We start from the raw sequence: 19,188 nt of genomic DNA on the forward strand, positions 1-19,188 counted from the left end.
GTCCAGCCCCATTAGAAATTGATAGCAACATTATAATATAATTTCTTAATCGAAGAATTAACTAAAGATCTCTACTCAACATTCGTACGCCTCATATAGACAACGTTCCACAGAGGCAGTTTCGTTACTATAGTCAAACAACTAAGTCAAGACCCTCTGTCTTGTACGCAAGGTTCGAAGCTGTCGGAGGCATACGAAATATAGAATTGAGAACATCGCAGACCCACAAACATGTCGCTCCTTGAATACAAAAGGGACACAAATCGAAAACTATAAATTTTACAGGACAGCCAAAACAAATTTTTGAAACTGTTTTTTTATAATATTTTATATATTTATTAATTAAATATAAGATGTTAATATATCATTAGATGCGTATTTTTTAGCTCTACCTATCTACAATATAAACTTTGTAATAGCTGTTACCTATTAAGAAAAAAAAGCATATAAGTCCGTTTTGCATTCAAAATTTGAACCAATATCATGAAAAATATGTCAAAAATTAAACACAGTTTTGCAAATAAAAATGGTTTATTGTACATTTTTTGGCAAAAAACCGTATCAAAAAGTTAAATCTTATTAGCAAATAAAACCATAAGTGAATAGACACCAGGAAAACATTGTATTTAACAATCTAAATTAAAAAATCTTTACTTTATGCGTAACTTTCATTTTTCAGTAAAATTAAACATCAATCATCATCATCAATCAATAGGTAACGTGACGAGTAGACTGAGTGCAGCAGGAGTATTAAAGAAATAAGACAATAGAAAAGTTTTATGAGTTTAATAAACCTTTATAAGCTTTTGGCAGCATCAGTCATTCCGCCATAGAATCATCACTCCATAACCAAGACCTTCTTAAAGATACTATGTAGAATCGAAGCTACATACATCAAACTCATCAAAGCAATATACAACAATCTCTCTAAATCCAAAGAATCTTAAAACAGGAAGACCCGCTATCTCCCAAATTACTTACCAGCACCCTCGAAGAAATTTTCAGGAGCCTGGCGGCAGTCAAAAGGCATTGTTGTTAGAAGCAAACAGTTAACAAACCTTCGTTTTGCAGACGACATTATCCTCTTCTCTTCCTTTGCATTGGAACTCGAATCAATGCTCAAAGATCTGAGCACGGCAAGCCTTCAGACTGGACTAAGTAAGAACCGTACAAAAACCCAGGTTATGACCAACAATACAAAACGTAGGGTCGAGGTAGGCGGGCACGTCATACACTATGTCGACGAGTACACTTACTTGAGCCAGATAACCTCTTTTAACAACCGACGACGGGACAAAGAGTTGGACAAACGTGTCACAAGTGCCTGGAAGAGCTCCTGGTCCCTGAAAGAGCTAATGAAAGGTAACCTTCCACTGTCACTAAAGCGGAAGCTCGTCGAAATGTTTATACTACCCGTCCTAACCTACGGTGCCCATACATGGTCCCTTACGGAAAACCCAAAGTAGAAACCGAAGGTTTGCCAGAGAGAAATGGAGCGTAGTATATCAGATGTAAAAAGAACAGATCACGTCCAAAATTCTATACTGCGCTCCCAAACTCACATAGCCGATTTAGGGAAGAAGACCGCCAGGTTGAAATGGAACTGGGCCGGCCACATTATCCGCATGCATCCGGAAAGGTGCCCAGTTGTAGGGCATATCTACCAACTGGATGCCAGAGGATGGTCATCGCAGACGCGGGAGACTTAAACGGAGATGGCGGGATAACCTAGACGCATTTGAAAAGGACTAGTCGGATCTTGCCGCTAAAAGGGCGATTTGAAAGGGAAGGGTCCCCCCTTGCCTTTCCCTGCATCAAAATGTTAAATTTTATTTCGAAAATTTTAACGAAAACTAAAATTATTATCATGCCAAACAGCCATATTTATGGCCTTCCCATTCTAGCATGCTAAAAATAATTATTTATTCCACAATAATTTAATGCAAGATTATAATATTTCAAAATATGCTACTGTTATATTACAAAATATAATAACAAATACTAGTGTTTGAATGCAAAACGGTCGTTTTCAGAAATATGGCACTTTTGTATTACAAAATATGGTAACAAATACTATAATTAGAATGCAAAAAGGACGTTTTACAAAATATGGCAGTTTGGTATTGTAAAATATAATCACATTAACTTGAAATTTTGCACCCAACACAGACGTATTTTGGATTGTGGCACTTTTTCACGCAACCGACGTGCGTTTGCGTAAAATTTTCGGGCGTAACTCATAAAGTGGCTGTTTTGCACTGACGTTACCTGTCAAAGTGAGCTAATGCAAAAAGGGCAGTAAGTCAGTGCAGCCATAATATAAGCAAAAATGATGGGGGTTTTTTTTTTACCATAAAATATAGGCGGTTCAGGTGTCATTTTTGCAATAAAACGATTTTCATTTTTTTTTGAGTTGTGGCCCTTTTGCATTGAAGGAGCGATGTATGCAGCTGACAGTGTCCTGTCTGAAATATCTACTTTATTTTGGAAATACACAGCATTAATTACAATTTCTATAATTCTATTCTCCATGCCAGGGTTCTCTACTAAGTTGTCGGACTATCACAAAATATAACAAAACTTAAGTCGTCTATTTCTGGAGCACAAAAATTGTAATTATATTTAGGAAAATACACCTCATTGTTCACATTGCTTCAAACGTTTTCAACAAAAAACGCGTCTGAGAAACTTAATAATAAACCGGTACTATTTAGTTTAAAGTATAAGGCCTCATTTTTAATTAGTTTAGCAAGTCACATTGTCTATCATGCCACTTGTTTTAGATTCAGAAAAAATGCACGACACTTCTACACGTTAAACATTAGCATTTGGCCATGTGCAAAAAGTGGGATACGACATGGTTACGCATTTTAAGAATGTCTTAAAGACTTCTTTTTACAACCCACTGCAGGACAAAAGTCTCCTCTCAAACGAAGGGGAGGGGTTAGGCCTTGAGTCCACCACGCTGGCCAAGTGCGGGTTGGGGACTTTGCATGCCCTCAATTAATGTATGAAACAAATTTTAAGCATTCCGGTTTCCTCACGACGTTTTCCTTCACCGTTAGAGCAAGTGATAATAATGTCATCATTGACATCCTCCTTCTTTTTCATGGGGACGGTTTGAAATATTGCTTTTTAAAATTGATTGTATGAGCGACTGAAATTCAAGGTAACAAATTCGAAATTGGGCTGTTTGGAATTCGGTAACTTAATTAAGAACCCATATACGGTGTAATGCACTTATACTGTCTACGTACTTTTATCAAGAAGCGTATCCATTTTGAAAAAAAATATAATTATTTATATAAATACATAACTTTAACCCCAAAAATAATAAGCGTTTTTTTCCGGTCGCTTATTTTTGCAAGAAAATTCAAGAAATTGTTTGTTTTTACACCTTTATTCTATCGTCTGGAAAACAAAAATCATTATTCATCAACTTTATTTATTTATTATCATCTGAACCGTGAAGTACCTAAAGGAAAATACAATAAAATTTGTATAAATGTTTGTTTATTTCAACCAGAATTTTCACACAAGTGTCAACGACAAATGATTGCTTATTCAAGATGATTATATTCAAATTATGGAATTGTCTTCGAGTTTTATTTTGTATAAAAACGCATCGGACTGACGCATTTGGCTCGCATGACGCAAGAAAAATACGCACACTATAGACCGACAACTTAGAACAGAGCATCTTGGCATGCACGCTTTATCAAGATTGTTAATAATAATTCTGTGTATCTATAAAATAAATTTACTGTAGCTAAAAGCCACCGTCATAGTCTTCGTTTTAATAACTCTAGTTTCATGAAATCATGGTGTAATCATTTCTATAATCACTGCCTGATATTTCCACAAAAACTACACCTCCTAAACGGTACATTGCTTATATTTATGTATATTTATGCATAATCAACCACAAACTGAAAACTCCGGACGAGCCGAAGATATAAAAAAACAGACTCACGACACACTACTGACCTTATTAAGCGATCTAGTGTAAGGTCAGGGTCATATCGTAAGGTCATTTATAGTTTATCAGTCAGACCTTGAGGTGACCTCAAAAATTGCGATGTTTCTCAATTGGCTATAACTAAACTCAGCAGTTCCGGTATTAGAAGTTTACCTCTACACTTCCTAAGTTGTTGCATAAATTTTCTTGTGGGTGTGGCTATTAGGTCAGCGGATAGTTTATACGCTTAATTAATAAATCGTATTTATTATTATTTAATCAATTTGAAACTGCTGGGCAAATACGTCGGGATCTTACCCAGGTTAGTCAAAAACATTGCCCAGAAAAACTATCAAGAATCTGGGAGTTAAATTCATGTTTTCCTGACCTTTCCAGTTGTGGTCCCACCGAGTAATGAAAGTGATTGATAAGATCGTGTAAATGCATATGTACAAACTAGTTGGCCCTATTAACAAAGTCTTAGCGAAATTTCATTCAGAAAGTCATTTTTTGGGCGCTTAAATACTGCCAAGCTGTGTAAGAGGAAGGTTTGGTTAAGTTTGATTTCACCACCCTGGTCGGTTACAAAGCCATTGCATTTCTTTAGGAGTGTTGACACTACCCAATCAAATAATTATTTATTTCAAAAACGAAATACCGCATGTTTCATAGCCCGACTAATTTTAGCGTCACTATAATCTATTAAATTGATATTATCTCTTATATTATATAAGTAGATAATAAAATGTTACGTTTTGACATAATTTTTTAACAACAGCTGTTGGAGGTTTTGCAATGATTTGGACTTGGCATTTTTTTATACCAGTATTTATGGTCATAGTTTTTTCCTGTTAGCTTATATTAGTCCACTGTAACCGGTATTTTTGAAATCAGCTGCGCACAAAGTTATTCGTAGTATTTATAGTACATATCTTTACCCTAACTTTTATAGCCCACTATTAAAGTATCCTACACGCCCGGCGAGAGGTCAGGTGTAGTACCACTGCTGTAAAATATGCCTCTCAGAATAACGGAGATCTGTAATTCGACATTGTAAATTGATTATTATTTTTAATAATAATTTATAATCTTGTCTTATTTAATTTTATCAATATTCACTAAATAAAAAAGGGAAAGGAAATACTTCATCCCACAAAATCATCTGAAACGTTGTCGTTGAATAAAAATAATAAATGGTTTTATTTTAAAAACTGCAATTTACGTATGTATTCAAATTCTCATGTAATTAAATTATAAGAGCAATTTGTCGCTAAAAATAGTTTTGCAGGCACAGAGCACTTTTTATGAAAGATCCTAATCGGTCTTTACAAACGTAAGTATTTACGTCATTTTCATTGTTAATATTTAATTTTATACCAAAACAAAGAAAGAACTTAAAACATGACGTTATTCTTAGAAATCAAGGACTTGAAGTTATCACTTTAAGATACTATGTAAAGTCTGGAAGCTCTTTTAACTCTTTTAAACGTTCCTGAATAAATGCGAAGTACCCTCGCGATCTACCATCGATGAGGATTCAAGGCTAACCCTGACCTCGAGACCTTTGCCCAGCAGTGGGTTACATTTTAATCTACTTTTACATGAAAACACTGTTATGAAATAGGCAATCAAGAAAATCATGTTAAATATGCTTCAATAGCCAAAAGCAAGGTGCTCTTTCTATCAATAAAAAAAGATAACAAACGGTTAAAAATTGTATCACTCGAATTCTAAAACCTCCCTTTAAACCCCTGTTTCTGTTTACCCTGTGTATAAACGTATTTATGAAACCTACTATGAGAGCAAAGCATATTTCTCACTTCAAGAATGCATACGTCGTATAGTCGTCGAAGTGAAGATTGCTATTAAAATAATCCTATTGATATTATTAGTGCGAAGAAAAGAATTATTATTAATAATTATATTTTAATTAAAAGCATGGTATGCAAAAATAAAAATATTTTTCTTTATTTAACAGCCCGCCGAGTATAGGCCTTCCCCTCAGTACGCCACTTGATACGGTCCTGTGCTTGACTCATTTATTGCAGCCCTACAACTTCAACGATGTCGTCCGACCATCTTATTGGGGGCCTTCCTTGTGACCTTTGCCCATTCCACTGCCACCATTCAGTTATTGCTTTGGTTCACCAATGAATTCTCCATTTTTATCAGCCTTGCTTTTCTTCCAACTATGTTGGAGTTGGCTTCCAGTCTCACCGGATGCAGCTGAATAGGTACCAGTATTTTACATTAAGCGCCTGCCCATCGGACCCCCACAGCGTACGTAAGACTGCTTAATCAAATCTATTAATTACGATAAATTATTTATTTAGAAAAAAATCTTTGAACGTTGTAACTATCAGACAAATAAAGAATATGTATTCAGGTTGAAAGAGTTGTTATCACAACTTTTTTAAAGTCTTTAACTAAACTGACCTCTACTATTACGCCTTGATGAAAAAAAAAAGGTTTTTATCTAAATTAAAATCTACATTTACATCAATCCTAAATGAAATGTTTTCATTCTACTGTCAATTTTAATGATTAATGAACTTAAATATAATTGTTCTAGACTTCATTAAAACTTACAATTTCAGTATATTTCTAAAATATTGTGTTTAGAAAATAAAATTAATTTTGCTTCACAGAGATACATATTTATGCGCCTGAAGCCGCCGAATGAGTTATAAGAAAAATTGCATTTCTTTGCAATTAATAACTTTTATTTGTACACACAAAACAATATAAAAAAAAACAAAATCTTGCATTTATTTAAAAAAATACTAAATATAATGTTATAAAAACAAAAAATCCTTCGTTTTCTTTTTACACAGTCTTGAAAAATCAAAAAACAATAACTTGCACTTATATTCAGAATACTCAATAATATAGTGTTTTAAAAACAAGAAATCCAGTGATTTTTTTAATCTACACATAAAGTCTTGAAAGATCCAGGTACTCCGGAATATTCCTCGTTGAAAGTGCAGGCCATTCTGCGCGATTCATCTGTACCTGCTTCAGACATGAACTTCACTCGCGCTATGTGCTCATCTGAACTGAACTCTTTGAAATTTAATTCTGTGGAGAAAAAAAAAAAAAGATATAGTTACTAAAACGTATTTTTTTGGTATCATTAGGTAGGTTGTAGATCTCTTCTCAACTTCAAAGCTCATTGTTGTAATAATTGGAAGAGCAGAGGACTCAGGGACTCGGACTCATTTATTATACATTCAGGTATTCATATAACTGGCTTCACCTGTCAACTCTTTCAAAGACTTCTCATCCCCTCCATAATCCTTAGGCAGCTGCTCTCTTGGTATATGCTCGTACAACGTATCAACAGTCGGATGAAAGATTATTCTTTCTTTTACTTTACTTGATAAACCTATCTTAAGAATATTGAAGACGACCTCGAATAATTTAAATGAACTGAATAGATGTATTTTCTTCATGCGCTGGCCCAGACATTCCTGAAAATATAAAAAATAGGATTAAGGTCTCTTCATTTCAGGCAGTCATTACTTGCTACGCTCACCAGTTGGTAAACGATTAGTGGATTAAGCAACCTTTAAAGCGGACAATCGCTAGATGGCTTACAGTGTACCAAAGTACCGACTTTTTCACTCCAGTCACTAGACTTTATATTCGAAATGCTTCATTACCATCTGCAGTAGTGGCAACTGAGTAGGTGCCAATTTTAAAATATGAGCCCCGTTTTCGATACAAAATGTTTGGCATGGTCAACTGACAAAGAGCTCACGTTAGACAACTGAAATAGTTGATTCAACATCATCGAAGACGCTGGAAAAGACTGTATCTATGTGTATATTTAAATCGCTAAAATCATCATACTTTCTTTACAGTAGAAAGCACAAGTCTTACCATCACCACCATGAGACCTTTGGCTATCATCACAGGTCCTAATTTCTTTATCACTCCCATGTTGATCTTCGTCATGTCAGCTACGACTTCAAAACCTTGACAATAGTCATGCATTAGCAGGTAGTGACTCATCTGAAATAATAATATGAAATACACAATAGATTATAAACTGCCTAAAAAATTAGTAGGTTTTCCTTTATTAATGTTTTTTGAGGTTTGCTGGGTGTAAATGGGTGCTATACCGCAATTTTCTACCACTATCGACTACCGACAACCGGCTATCGAAAAATGATGTATGAAAATCGGTTCAGCGCCTCTAGCGGGAGTCATAGAAACTATTTTTGCAGTATATTTCAAATGTCAAAATCTCGATACTTGAAAGTACTGACTGTGCAGAATCTGATCGCGAGGACTCCAAGACACAGACCAGATGTGTAGTTCTTGATTGAACTTTTGTTATTTTTCGTGAAAGGTTTTATCAGTAACTTTTTGCTTGGGAACATGCCTGGTATATGGCAATAAGCTTGCTGCTTTTTAAATGGGACTGATATTGACGAAACGTGAGCATATTTCGTATGCCATGGTTTAGGTACACCTTGGGAAATGAAACGCATATTGTATGAATGAAATAAATAAGGTTAATTCTCACCACAATCATATATCTGTAAAACTGTACGACTTCATAATTTTCGTCTGCTTTACCGTTATTTACAATCAGTACTATGCGATAGTTGTCGTCTGAAGGCTTTGGTAGTAAGCATATATCTCTGGAAATATTACAATAGTGTTCGTTAATAAAGTTTATAATCAGTCTTATTTTGACCTTTGAGCGAACTATTATGCAGATTGGGGGTTTTTGTGAAAATGTAAATTTTATTGTTGAACTTCAATAAATTATATAAAAAAAACATATCTAGCTCGAAAAGAAGAGTCTTGTGTGAAAAGCTAACTCTACTAAACAACTCGATCACCTCGATCCACTCTTATTAACTCTGACACTTATGTTTTGATTTTTATTATTGATGATGATAGCTGACACAGATCTACTCATTTATCTTAATAGCATTAAAAATACTTACAAAATATTAAAAGCATAAACAAATTCATTCCTTATGTCGAAATTTTGTAAAAACTCCGGCATTAAGTTTGTGCATGTCAGGAGTTTGTCGAATTTCTTCTTGGCTCTCTCAATGGATCCCTTGTTGTAGATCAGGAGACGCTCCACATATTCTCGACCTGGAAATAAACAGGTTCGATTTATTTCAAATATATAGCCAAATAAAGCTTCTGGGAACTGCACGTTTGGCGCAGTGGTTAAAGTGGTCACTTCGCCGCATTAACCGTAGCACCGCGTGTGGCGGGTTCGAATCCAGTATTGTATGGCTTACCCTTGAGATTACCCGAAAAGAACTTACCCTATGTCCCTTTTCGGGTTTGAAACTATTTTTGTACAAAATTTTATACAAATCTCTTCACTTGTTTATGCGTGATAGCGTAACAGACAGACAGGCAGAGTAACTTTCAAGTTTATAATGTTTATAATGCAGTGCTTTAATCTAAATCAAAATTATGTTGAGCATTTATAGGTCAATTAACATTTAAATATTTTTGGGGCTTGTTATCTTCGTGACTTATCCGGCGGGACAGTGGACTAGTTAAAGATCAAGGCCGCGTGACACTATACATAATATTATTATCTAATGCAGTTGAATTGTAGCACAAACTATTCATACTATTTATAAAATAAAACCGGTTATCGTAAATGTAATATGGTAAATACACTTCCCGTCAAAAAATAGAAACACCTTGCAAAAGTGTTTTTAATCCAAAATAACTTCCGTATTAACGGATTAAGTAGTTTGAAGTTGCTATGGATGATGAAAGATGTTTCAAATAAAATCTTTCTTTACAATATTATACATGCGAAAACTTGTCGAAATTTGGCACACAGGTGATATGGCGCTTTTATAGATTAACTGTCAGGCTATTTTTTAGACATTTTTTTCCAGCGGGCGAAGTCGTGGGCAGAAACTAGTTCGGTCCTTCTGCGTCGATAATTTTCGGTGCGTAAGATAGTGTTTGGATTTTTTGACTTAAAATGCAGATGCTAAAAGCTAACATTGACATTTTCGATAGAGTCGTGTCGATTATTTTTTATTACAGTTTCAAAAATGGTGTTTTTGAATATAACTTCCCAGCTGAATTATTATTTTGACAAAGATCGAGATAAGTCTGTGTTGTTATAATTTTTTGTAACCTCTTTCTCAAGACTTTTTCCGGGACGGAACTTTTGCCTAGCAGTGGGACAGTACGGCGTTTGAACAGTACTTTTATTACCTAACGTAAACTAATTTGACGCAACTCTCAGTATTTTATCTATTCACCATTCTAAGCGTATCTAATACAAAACTCTTATATCTGTTAAGCAGGGGTGTTAGTTATTCCGTGGCTATAACAGACTTAGTAACCAAAAAAATGTTAAGAATTATTTAACTTTATTATGTTGATTTAAATAATCTTATTGTAGAGCCTTAAGTTAATAACCTGTTTGTGTCGTTTAATTGCTTCTCATATTATTGAAGTGCTTGTCAAATAACTTTTATGTTTGAATATAAAATCTAAAAAGAAGAAATGGAGAGACCTTGAAGAAGGTGCAGATAATGAATCGGATAGTATGGCTTAGCCTTTCTTCCAAGCTATGTTGGAGTCGGCTTCCAGTCTCACCGGATGCAGCTGAATACCAGTGTTTTACATAAAGCGATTGCCTATCTGACCTCCACAACCCAGTTACCTGGGTTATAACACGATAATGAAACGGATAGGTGCTGCATAATACTATATTACGTGTCCATATCTTGCTATTCTTTCCTATGCTAGACACAAACGTATTTGCGTTTTGCATTTATCAGTAATGTAGAGTGTTTAAGAAACAGTTAATATACATATATTATACTAGACTATATATAATAGTACCTAAGCATGGACTTGAGAAAATATATCACTATTCAGTAAATACCTGGAATTCCAGGGAAAAAATACAGATTTTGACTACTTCACAAAAATATAAATTTTATGTGGGACTAGTTTCTGCTCCCGACATTGTTCGCGTGATAAGATTACTTACAAATTTTCGCATTTATAATAGGATTTGTGTTCATAACACAATTCTAGTAGTTGTATATTTTTTATAACGCAATTTACTTAATTATACCATTGTATACACATCAAGACTAACGATGTGAAGAAACACCTAGTTTTTATCATGCATATTTATAACACTCTAGACACTTTATACCTATTAGCTTACATTATTACTGATTGAATAAGACTTATAAACTACTTCTATAGTATAGGTGTTAATGATGAAGGCCAATGAAGGAAAAGTAGTTTGTAGGTATCATCTATACCAATATTATAAAGCTGAAGAGTTTGTTTGTTTGATTGTTTGTTTGTTTGTTTGTTTGAACGCGCTAATCTCGGGAACTAATGGTCCGATTTGAAAAATTCTTTCAGTGTTAAATAGCCCATTTATCGAGGAAGGCTATAGACTATATATCATCACGCTACGACCAATAGGAGCAGAGTACCAGTGAAAAATGTTACAAATACGGGGAAAATTATGATTCTCTTATGTGACGCAAGCGAAGTTGCGCGGATCAACTAGTATCATATACAAGGCGTTCTCTGACCTACCTCTATAGGAAAATGGTTGATCTATGTATAAAAAACTAGCTGACCCGCGCAACTTCGCTTGCGTCACATAAGAGAGAATGGGACATAATTTTCCCCGTTTTTGTAACATTTTTCGTTGCTACTCCGCTCCTAATGACCGTAGCGTGATGTTATAATATCAAAAGCCTTCCTCGATAAATGGTATATCTAGCACTAAAATAATTTTTCAAATCGGCCCAGTAGTTCCTGAGATTAGCGCGTTCAAACAAACAAACAAACAAACAAACAAACAATCAAACAAACAAACAAACAAACTCTTCAGCTTTATAATATTAAGTATAGATGGATTTTTCAAGTGTAATGTGTACTACTTAGTCAACTTTAAAACTAGCTCCTATGTTTTTGAGAGAAATTCAATTATATTTAGAAAGCAATAATAGTTAAGAAGTAATGTATCAGATTTATGGCAAAATTTATTAAGTAAACCGGTTAAGATAAAAAAAGCAATTAAATATGTTAATTCACATTGTGATTCAAAGTAAGTTTTGAAAATATGAAGTTGTTAAACGACTTTTGTAGCTGGCTATAACAAATAGTTTGAATACAACAATAAGGATGTAGAGAGGGTAATATAAATAAAATTATAATTAGTCACTTGAAAAGACAATAAAACAAAAAATAATACAAGTATCCTTGGTTTTTCAAATAAATAAAAGATGATTTAGTTAAAACGCATTAGACTTCAAAAGTAGTGGATAATAAAACAAGAAAGCTTACTGCATCGTGACGTCATGTGACTGTTTAACCTTTCGGTATATTTTTTGATCAAAAAGGAGATAAACAGGTATTCAATCAATTTAAATATTCATCCATATAGATAAAAAAGTATGAAGAAGTAAGTAAGTAAATTTATCCGTATTATTCAATTTTTTTTTACAAACTTATCGATTCAGAACTGTAGACCCATCGTTCTTGGTCGATATAATGTAATAATATAATAATCATTTATTTCGACCAAACGATCATACACATGGAAAGAAAAGAGATAAGTTTGTAAAAAAAGTATATTTAAAAAAATGTAATAAGTAATGACTTAAAAGAGGTAAGACTGGTTTTACCACTTTTAAAAAGTTCTGATAAGCTAATCTATTTATAATTTATAACATTGGATAGCTAGCTCATAAAGTTAAATTTTGTCAATTTTTTTAGGCCGGAAGAAGTAAGAAAAAATATGAATTAATACGAGGATGACTAGAAAAAATGGGGGAGGCCTTTGCCCAGCAATGGGATTAACAAAGGAAAAAAAGTAGGAATACTCACCAAACTCCTTGACCCTGAAATGATTCTGTTTCTGTATCCAGTCTTCAAACTGCTCAATGTCCTGTTTCAATCTGTTCACATCTTCATAACCGACAGCTTTACGAACATTTGCCAAATGATTTTCATTAAAGTGTAAGATACTATTTGGGTTTATCGCGTCCATAGCGCGGGCCGTATGACAAGTTTTTGACTTGATAACTTAATGACAGGCTTTTTATATAACATCATGTTGAGTTTCGAGTTTTTATGTTAACATGACACATTGGAGCACTTTGTTGCTATAAGCGTTTGGACGTGAAACTCCTGATTGATACAGTACTTTGTTTGTTAAAAAAGGAAAGGTTACACACCTTTCCTTTCTATACTAGAGTAAAAATAGAGAAACTAGTGCAAAAATAAACGAAAATGTTATAGGCTTTATAAAGTATCTACATAGGATCTTGAAATCGGTAACTTTGAAATTAAAACTCTTTAGGAAAAGTCGCAAAAGTACTGATTAAACAACCTTTTCTCTGTCAGCCAATAGATGAGTTATGGTATTGTCTCGCATGTTGAATACCTAGTCTAAAACTGTTTAAGTTGTATTTTTAACTAGCTGCCCCGCGCAACTTCGCTTGCTTCACATAAGAGAGTATGCGTCATAATTTTCCCCGTTTTTGCAACAAATCTCGTTGCTACTCCGCTCCTATTCGCCGTAGCGTGATGATATATAACCTATAGCCTTCCTCAATAAATAGGCTATCTAACACTGAAAATTTTCATATCGGATCAGTAGTTCCTGGATTAGCGCGTTCAAACAAACAAACAAACTCTTCAGCTTTATAATATTAGTATACATTTAGCTTGAGACTTAAATACGTCTACTATAAAAAGTTATAAGAAAACCCCTGCTTATAAAATAGCGGCACGCATCAATTAGATGCTTTGCCTGTCATACATTTTTTTCTATAGCGTTTTTTTTGTTGATAATCAAACAGTATGAGCCATCATAAATTGATGAATCAGTATCTATTCGTCGAGTATAGTGAGTTTGAAATATAAAGTGTATCAAAATAGTTCTTACGGCGCCTGCTACAGGCACTGATCAAATTTTCGTGCAAAATTTTGCCGACAACAAGCCGCTTGTCGGTTCTTGATAGTAGTAGATGACAGGAAAAATACTTAGCTTCATTTTATTTCTGTAAAGTCCCGATCTTTAGAAACCCTTAAACAAAAATTGAATAAAAATATCCATCTAAGTGTAGTAACGCCTTAGAAAATTTCAATCTTGCAGCAAGACACAGATTTGATTGATCTATCGATAGAATGAACTATCTTTAACACACAACGTCGTTGTGATCACCTCAAAATCAAGCTTTGTTTCATTTCTTGTCTCATTGATCCTACAAGTGTATTCGGGTTATTACCTGAATACCCCGATCTGTACCACCTGGGTTATTCCCCGAGTACCCCGATCCCTAAGGCTCCCGTCCCCGAGGACCCCGATTTATTTTAAACTTAACAAACAATTTTCAAAATAAATCGGGGTCCTCCAAGACGGGAGCCTTAGTGATCGGGGTACTCGGGGAATAACCCGTGTATTCTGGCATTTTAAATACTTCTGGTTAGGCTAAATATTAGGAGCTGTTAGCTTAAAGAAATTTTCCGTACTAGCCATTTTTAGTACTATTAGTTACTCTTGTTATTAAAATAAACTAGCAAACTGGCCAGACTTCGTCCAGGTGTAGTATAATTTTATCCCGTTGATTCAATTATCATAGGACTTTGATTCAATCGATACCATAAATCGATAAAAAATAATTATATTATTTAGTTTGTTGTAACATTTTGGTGTTTCATTTTTATTTGTATAGATTTGATTAAATCTCTTTATAAAGAGTTGTGAGTGAATGCATTTTTTCGCAGTCTACCTTATACTGTGGTGAGGCAGCGGTTAGACGAAGTAGAAATTTATATGTAAAGTTTATATATAGTTTAATTAGAAACCTTCATATTCTGAACATTGCATAATTATTATCGTTATGAGCGTCTGAACAATTGTTAGCAGCTGTAATAGAATCTATACTAATATTATAAAGCTGAAGAGTTTGTTTGAACGCACTAATCTCAAGAACTGCTGGTCCACTTGAAAAATTCTTTCAGTGTTAGATAGTCCATTTATCGACAAAGGCTATAGGCTATATATCATCACGCTACAACCAATAGGAGCAGAGTAACAGTAAGAAATGTTACAAAAACGGGGAAAATTACGACCCATTCTCTCTTATGTGACGCAAGCGAAGTTGCGCGGGTCAGCTAGTCTTAAATAAATAGTGAATTAATAAGTGTCGGAAAACAAAAATAGATAAATATATTGCATTAACCTTGATTCGTAGAAATGACTCGTCTTGTATACAATAATAATTATTCATAGCGATATTTAGTAACAGAAAATTTAATTTGTTAGCTTTTTATGCGAGCAATTTACTTATTTATATTAATGTACAAATTAACCCCAAATTTTCCTAAAATAACCTATTTTACAGTACACCATAAGAACCAAGACTCGCGTTTTATAAGTATCAGTTCCTATAATTGCAGTCTTGATAAAATCGTTAGTCACAGCTGATAAATTGAACAGTTGAATATTATCAAAAACCAATTATGTGTTCTATGTAGTTTTAATTTCAAACTTATGATTTAATAAGTACTTTGAGGGAAAAATCAATTATAAAAACTTGTTTGTCTTAATTGCTAGCATGGTTTTTGTTTATACATAAACAGAAGGCGCAGTCGCTAGTGTGCCCTGCTAAAAATGAGGTTTTGGGTTCGATGCTCGATTCGGAAGGCCTATTGGTCTTTTTATTATTCTAGACTATGGTATTTTGGAGGTGGGTAACGTGCCCGGCATATGGCAATAGGCTCGCCTCTATTACATGGGAGTAACATTGTCAATGGCTAAACGCGGTTAAACTTAAACGGTTAATTAAATGGCCAAATCTATACCTTCGGGTATAACAGGCGTGATGTTATGTATGAACATAAACAGAATTTAACAATAATTAAATTTATTCACGGAAACAATATATAAAAATAAATAATGTATTAGTTTATTAGTCCACACACAAACTCTTAAAAGATCCAGGTACTCCGGAATATTCCTCGTTGAAGGTGCAGGCCATTCTACGGGATTCATCTGTACCTGCTTCAGACATGAACTTCACTCGCGCTATGTGCTCATCTGAACTTAGCTCTTTGAAGTAATTATCTGCAAAATAAAACTTATTTTACTCCTTATATTGCCAAATACACACGTAGGTAAAGAAATGAAAGGTAGAGACCAAAAAACGCCACTTAGTATTCTTGCAAACTTCCCTAGCTTCATTTACATCCATATAATGTCATACAGGACCGCAGATTATGAATACTACGCACATTACTTTTTGAAGGACATCAGAGATAATATCTCTAAAAAAATTAATTGTCTTAAACAATCATTATTGTGATTACTAAATTAACTTTTTTTTTTATTTTGACTCGGCATTCGTGCATCTATTAGATTTAGTTATCTAAACATAATTTTCAAATTAGCTTATCATGAAATTTGAATGCTTGAAGTTGGTATATTTGAAACTACTTAACTAATTCTGAGTCTTTAGTGTAGCTATTCAAATTAGCTATTAAAAAGAAAATACGTTATCTAGAGGAACTAATTCTTACAAGTAAGCAAGCAATACGATAACACTGTTGTATAGACCTATTGTCATAAGTTTATAGCAAAAGAGATACAATTACTAGTACATATTTCTCATCTTACCAGCTAACTCCTTCATAGGTTTCTCCTCCCCTCCAAAGTCTTTCGGCAGGTGTTTTCTAGGAATATGATCGTACAATGATTCGACAGTCGAATGGACTACAATTCTCTCTCTCAATTTTGGAGAAAATCCTAATTTGAATAGATTAAGCACCATTTCAAATAGTTTGAAGGAACTTAGTAGGTGTATTTTCTTCATACGCTGGCCTAAGCATTCCTGCAAAGGTTGAAGTGAATAATAAAAATATAGTTATTTTCTCAATTAGGTACTTGAAGTTTTTAAATCTACTACATTTAATTCAATTGAACATTTTGAAACTATAGGTACCTAACGAAGAAAATGATTGAAATCATTTTTATTAAGCATGATTTGGTACCACTCTCAATAAATTCAAGTATTTTCATGAATCATTTAAATGTTAAGGATTCTCAGTACAAAAGTTGACTTTAAATGTTTATTGATATTTTGTTTACTCACCGTTATCAACATAAGAGCTTTGGTAATAATCATGGGATTTATTTTCTTTACGACCCCTAAGTGTATTTTTGTGAGGTCACAAACAAATTCGAAACCCTGGCAGTAGTCGTGAGTTAGTAAGTAGTGGCATAACTGAAAAAATAAAAAAGAAGTATTAAGGTAATCTATTAATTAATCCGGAGATGAGAGATAAGCATTATAATCGTTTTTAATTTTTATTAAATTTTTGCCTTTTGGTCTAGGTTTTCAAGTATAATCATCAAAATCCAATCTATGGTTTAGCATGTAAATGTTTTTATAGACAGACTTAAGCTTTATGTATGGATGGTAAGATTGCATTTGAAATGTGCCTGATAAAATGTACCCGTCTTGGTTAGCAATCAAGGTGACATTGAAAATAACTGACAAAAACATCTTTATTAAAAGGAAAAATACATTAATTATTATTGTTGTTAGATGTGGACTCAAACTATTACCTAATCCAATCTAAAATAAATGTTTTCGTAAAAATCTTTGACCGTCAAGTTTGTTGAACTGCTCAAAGTCAAAACAAATCGTTCAAAGCATAAAATATGTATAATAAGTATGGCATACAATCTAAATGTATTTAACTGCAATGATCTGGGCGATGGTTAATACGCCTGCTAATTTTGTGATCGTGGGTATGATTCCATAATTTACGAAAATATCTTTAAAAGTAGCCCATCATACTATATGATAAAGTGGCCCCTATATAACAATAAACTTCATAACTTCAAATATAACACAAGTGAGGTGACTAAAAATGTCTTACCACAATCATGTATCTATAGGATTGTATTAGTTCATAATCCTCGTCTGCATCAGGGGTACTCACAATCATCACGACTCGATAATTGTCATCTGTTGGTGTAGGCAGCACACAGAAATCTCTAAAAACCGAGTTACTAATTTATTTTCTGTAATAGCTAGTACTAACTTCTTTCATACATTTTTTTAGTTATCCAGTTCCCATGTTAGTATTTTTTTCGTTATGTAAACTTCTTAGGGCGAATATTAAATTATCTATTTTGTTGGAGAAGAATAGTTCACCAATAATGGATTTAAGCTCTGTGCCCACTATCGACATAGCAAAAGACTCTTCGGCATCATCTCTCTGATGGCGGTTATTGCCAAGGAGTCTTCAGACATAAAATTGTGTTTAAGACTAAATTACTTACGAGATATTAAAAACATGAACAAATTCATTCCTAATGTCAAAATTTTGTAAAAACTCTGGCATCAGATTTGTGCATGTTAGTAGTTTGTCGAATCTTTGTTTCGCTCTCTCGATTGATCCTTTGTTGTAGATCAGAAGACGTTCCAAGAAGTCCCGACCTACAACAAAATTGTTTGGAGCTGCAGTCGATTTGAGAATACGTATTAGTAGCATATAAGAAGAAACGACTTGAAACTCAAGAGTCACTTATTTAAATTGCAAAATTAAGGTTTTCGTATTTGAAATTGGATTAAGCGTCTGATTCCTATTTACCACATTTGCGGAAAATAATCATATTACTGGTTCAGTCCAACAAGGATCTAATTGTGCTTGTTTAAATATCAATATACCCAAGTAGATTCAATCTAAAATTTATTATCGTCAATCAAGTCTAGAGATTTTTCTTATTTTGAATCCTTTCAAATATAACTCAAATTGGCACTGCACAAAACGTTGTGGACAAACAAAGTTCAACATCAAAACAAAATACGGAAAAGAAATTAAACTCAAATGACTCACCGAATTCCTTGACCCTGAAATGATTCTGTTTCTGTATCCAGTCCTCAAACTGTTCAATGTCCTGTTTCAATCTGTTCACATCTTCATAACCGACAGCTTTGCGAACATTTGCCAAATGATTTTCATTAAATTTTAATATAGGATTCGGTTTTATCGCCTCCATAGTGCCTTTGAGGACAAGTGAACACCGTATGACGATAATTTTCAACGCTTATACTTTTATATTGCATCAAGTTCAATGCGAATAAAAGGTTTTACTTATTTATTTGTTTTGTTGTCACTTGTTAAATTATTGTGTATAATTTAATTTTCTATGCGACTACGTTATA

The 19,188-nt window shown here is 33.7% G+C and overlaps 2 protein-coding genes across 2 annotated transcripts; both read right to left on the reverse strand.

Moving 5' to 3' along the window:
• Positions 1 to 6,640: 6,640 nt before the first annotated feature.
• Positions 6,641 to 13,003, reverse strand: LOC142981636 (alpha-tocopherol transfer protein-like). Its single transcript, XM_076127673.1, has 6 exons — positions 12,833 to 13,003; positions 8,920 to 9,076; positions 8,490 to 8,607; positions 7,841 to 7,972; positions 7,215 to 7,428; positions 6,641 to 7,036 (listed from the first exon to the last, which is right to left on the reverse strand). Exons 1-6 carry the CDS (start codon positions 12,993 to 12,995, stop codon positions 6,882 to 6,884), a joined length of 939 nt encoding a protein of 312 aa, XP_075983788.1. The 5' UTR covers positions 12,996 to 13,003; the 3' UTR covers positions 6,641 to 6,881.
• Positions 13,004 to 15,813: 2,810 nt separating this feature from the next.
• On the reverse strand, positions 15,814 to 19,188 carry LOC142981679 (uncharacterized). Its single transcript, XM_076127749.1, has 6 exons — positions 18,860 to 19,188; positions 18,303 to 18,459; positions 17,897 to 18,014; positions 17,104 to 17,235; positions 16,629 to 16,842; positions 15,814 to 16,079 (listed from the first exon to the last, which is right to left on the reverse strand). Exons 1-6 carry the CDS (start codon positions 19,020 to 19,022, stop codon positions 15,925 to 15,927), a joined length of 939 nt encoding a protein of 312 aa, XP_075983864.1. The 5' UTR covers positions 19,023 to 19,188; the 3' UTR covers positions 15,814 to 15,924.

This window comes from Anticarsia gemmatalis, chromosome 20 (assembly GCF_050436995.1).
Source record: "Anticarsia gemmatalis isolate Benzon Research Colony breed Stoneville strain chromosome 20, ilAntGemm2 primary, whole genome shotgun sequence".
NCBI lineage: Eukaryota > Metazoa > Arthropoda > Insecta > Lepidoptera > Erebidae > Anticarsia > Anticarsia gemmatalis.

Bases quoted from the DNA above. Each gene is read 5' to 3' on its own strand.
- LOC142981636 (XM_076127673.1), bottom strand. From the start codon at position 12,995: ATGGACGCGATAAACCCAAATAGTATCTTACACTTTAATGAAAATCAT. The intron at 8,608-8,919 runs GTAAGTATTTTT...TAATATTTCCAG, and splicing joins GTTTATGCTTTTAATATTTT to AGATATATGCTTACTACCAA. The intron at 7,973-8,489 runs GTGAGAATTAAC...TTATTATTTCAG, and splicing joins TTTACAGATATATGATTGTG to ATGAGTCACTACCTGCTAAT.
- LOC142981679 (XM_076127749.1), bottom strand. From the start codon at position 19,022: ATGGAGGCGATAAAACCGAATCCTATATTAAAATTTAATGAAAATCAT. The intron at 18,015-18,302 runs GTAAGTAATTTA...CTCGGTTTTTAG, and splicing joins GTTCATGTTTTTAATATCTC to AGATTTCTGTGTGCTGCCTA. The intron at 16,843-17,103 runs GTGAGTAAACAA...CAACCTTTGCAG, and splicing joins AAGCTCTTATGTTGATAACG to GAATGCTTAGGCCAGCGTAT.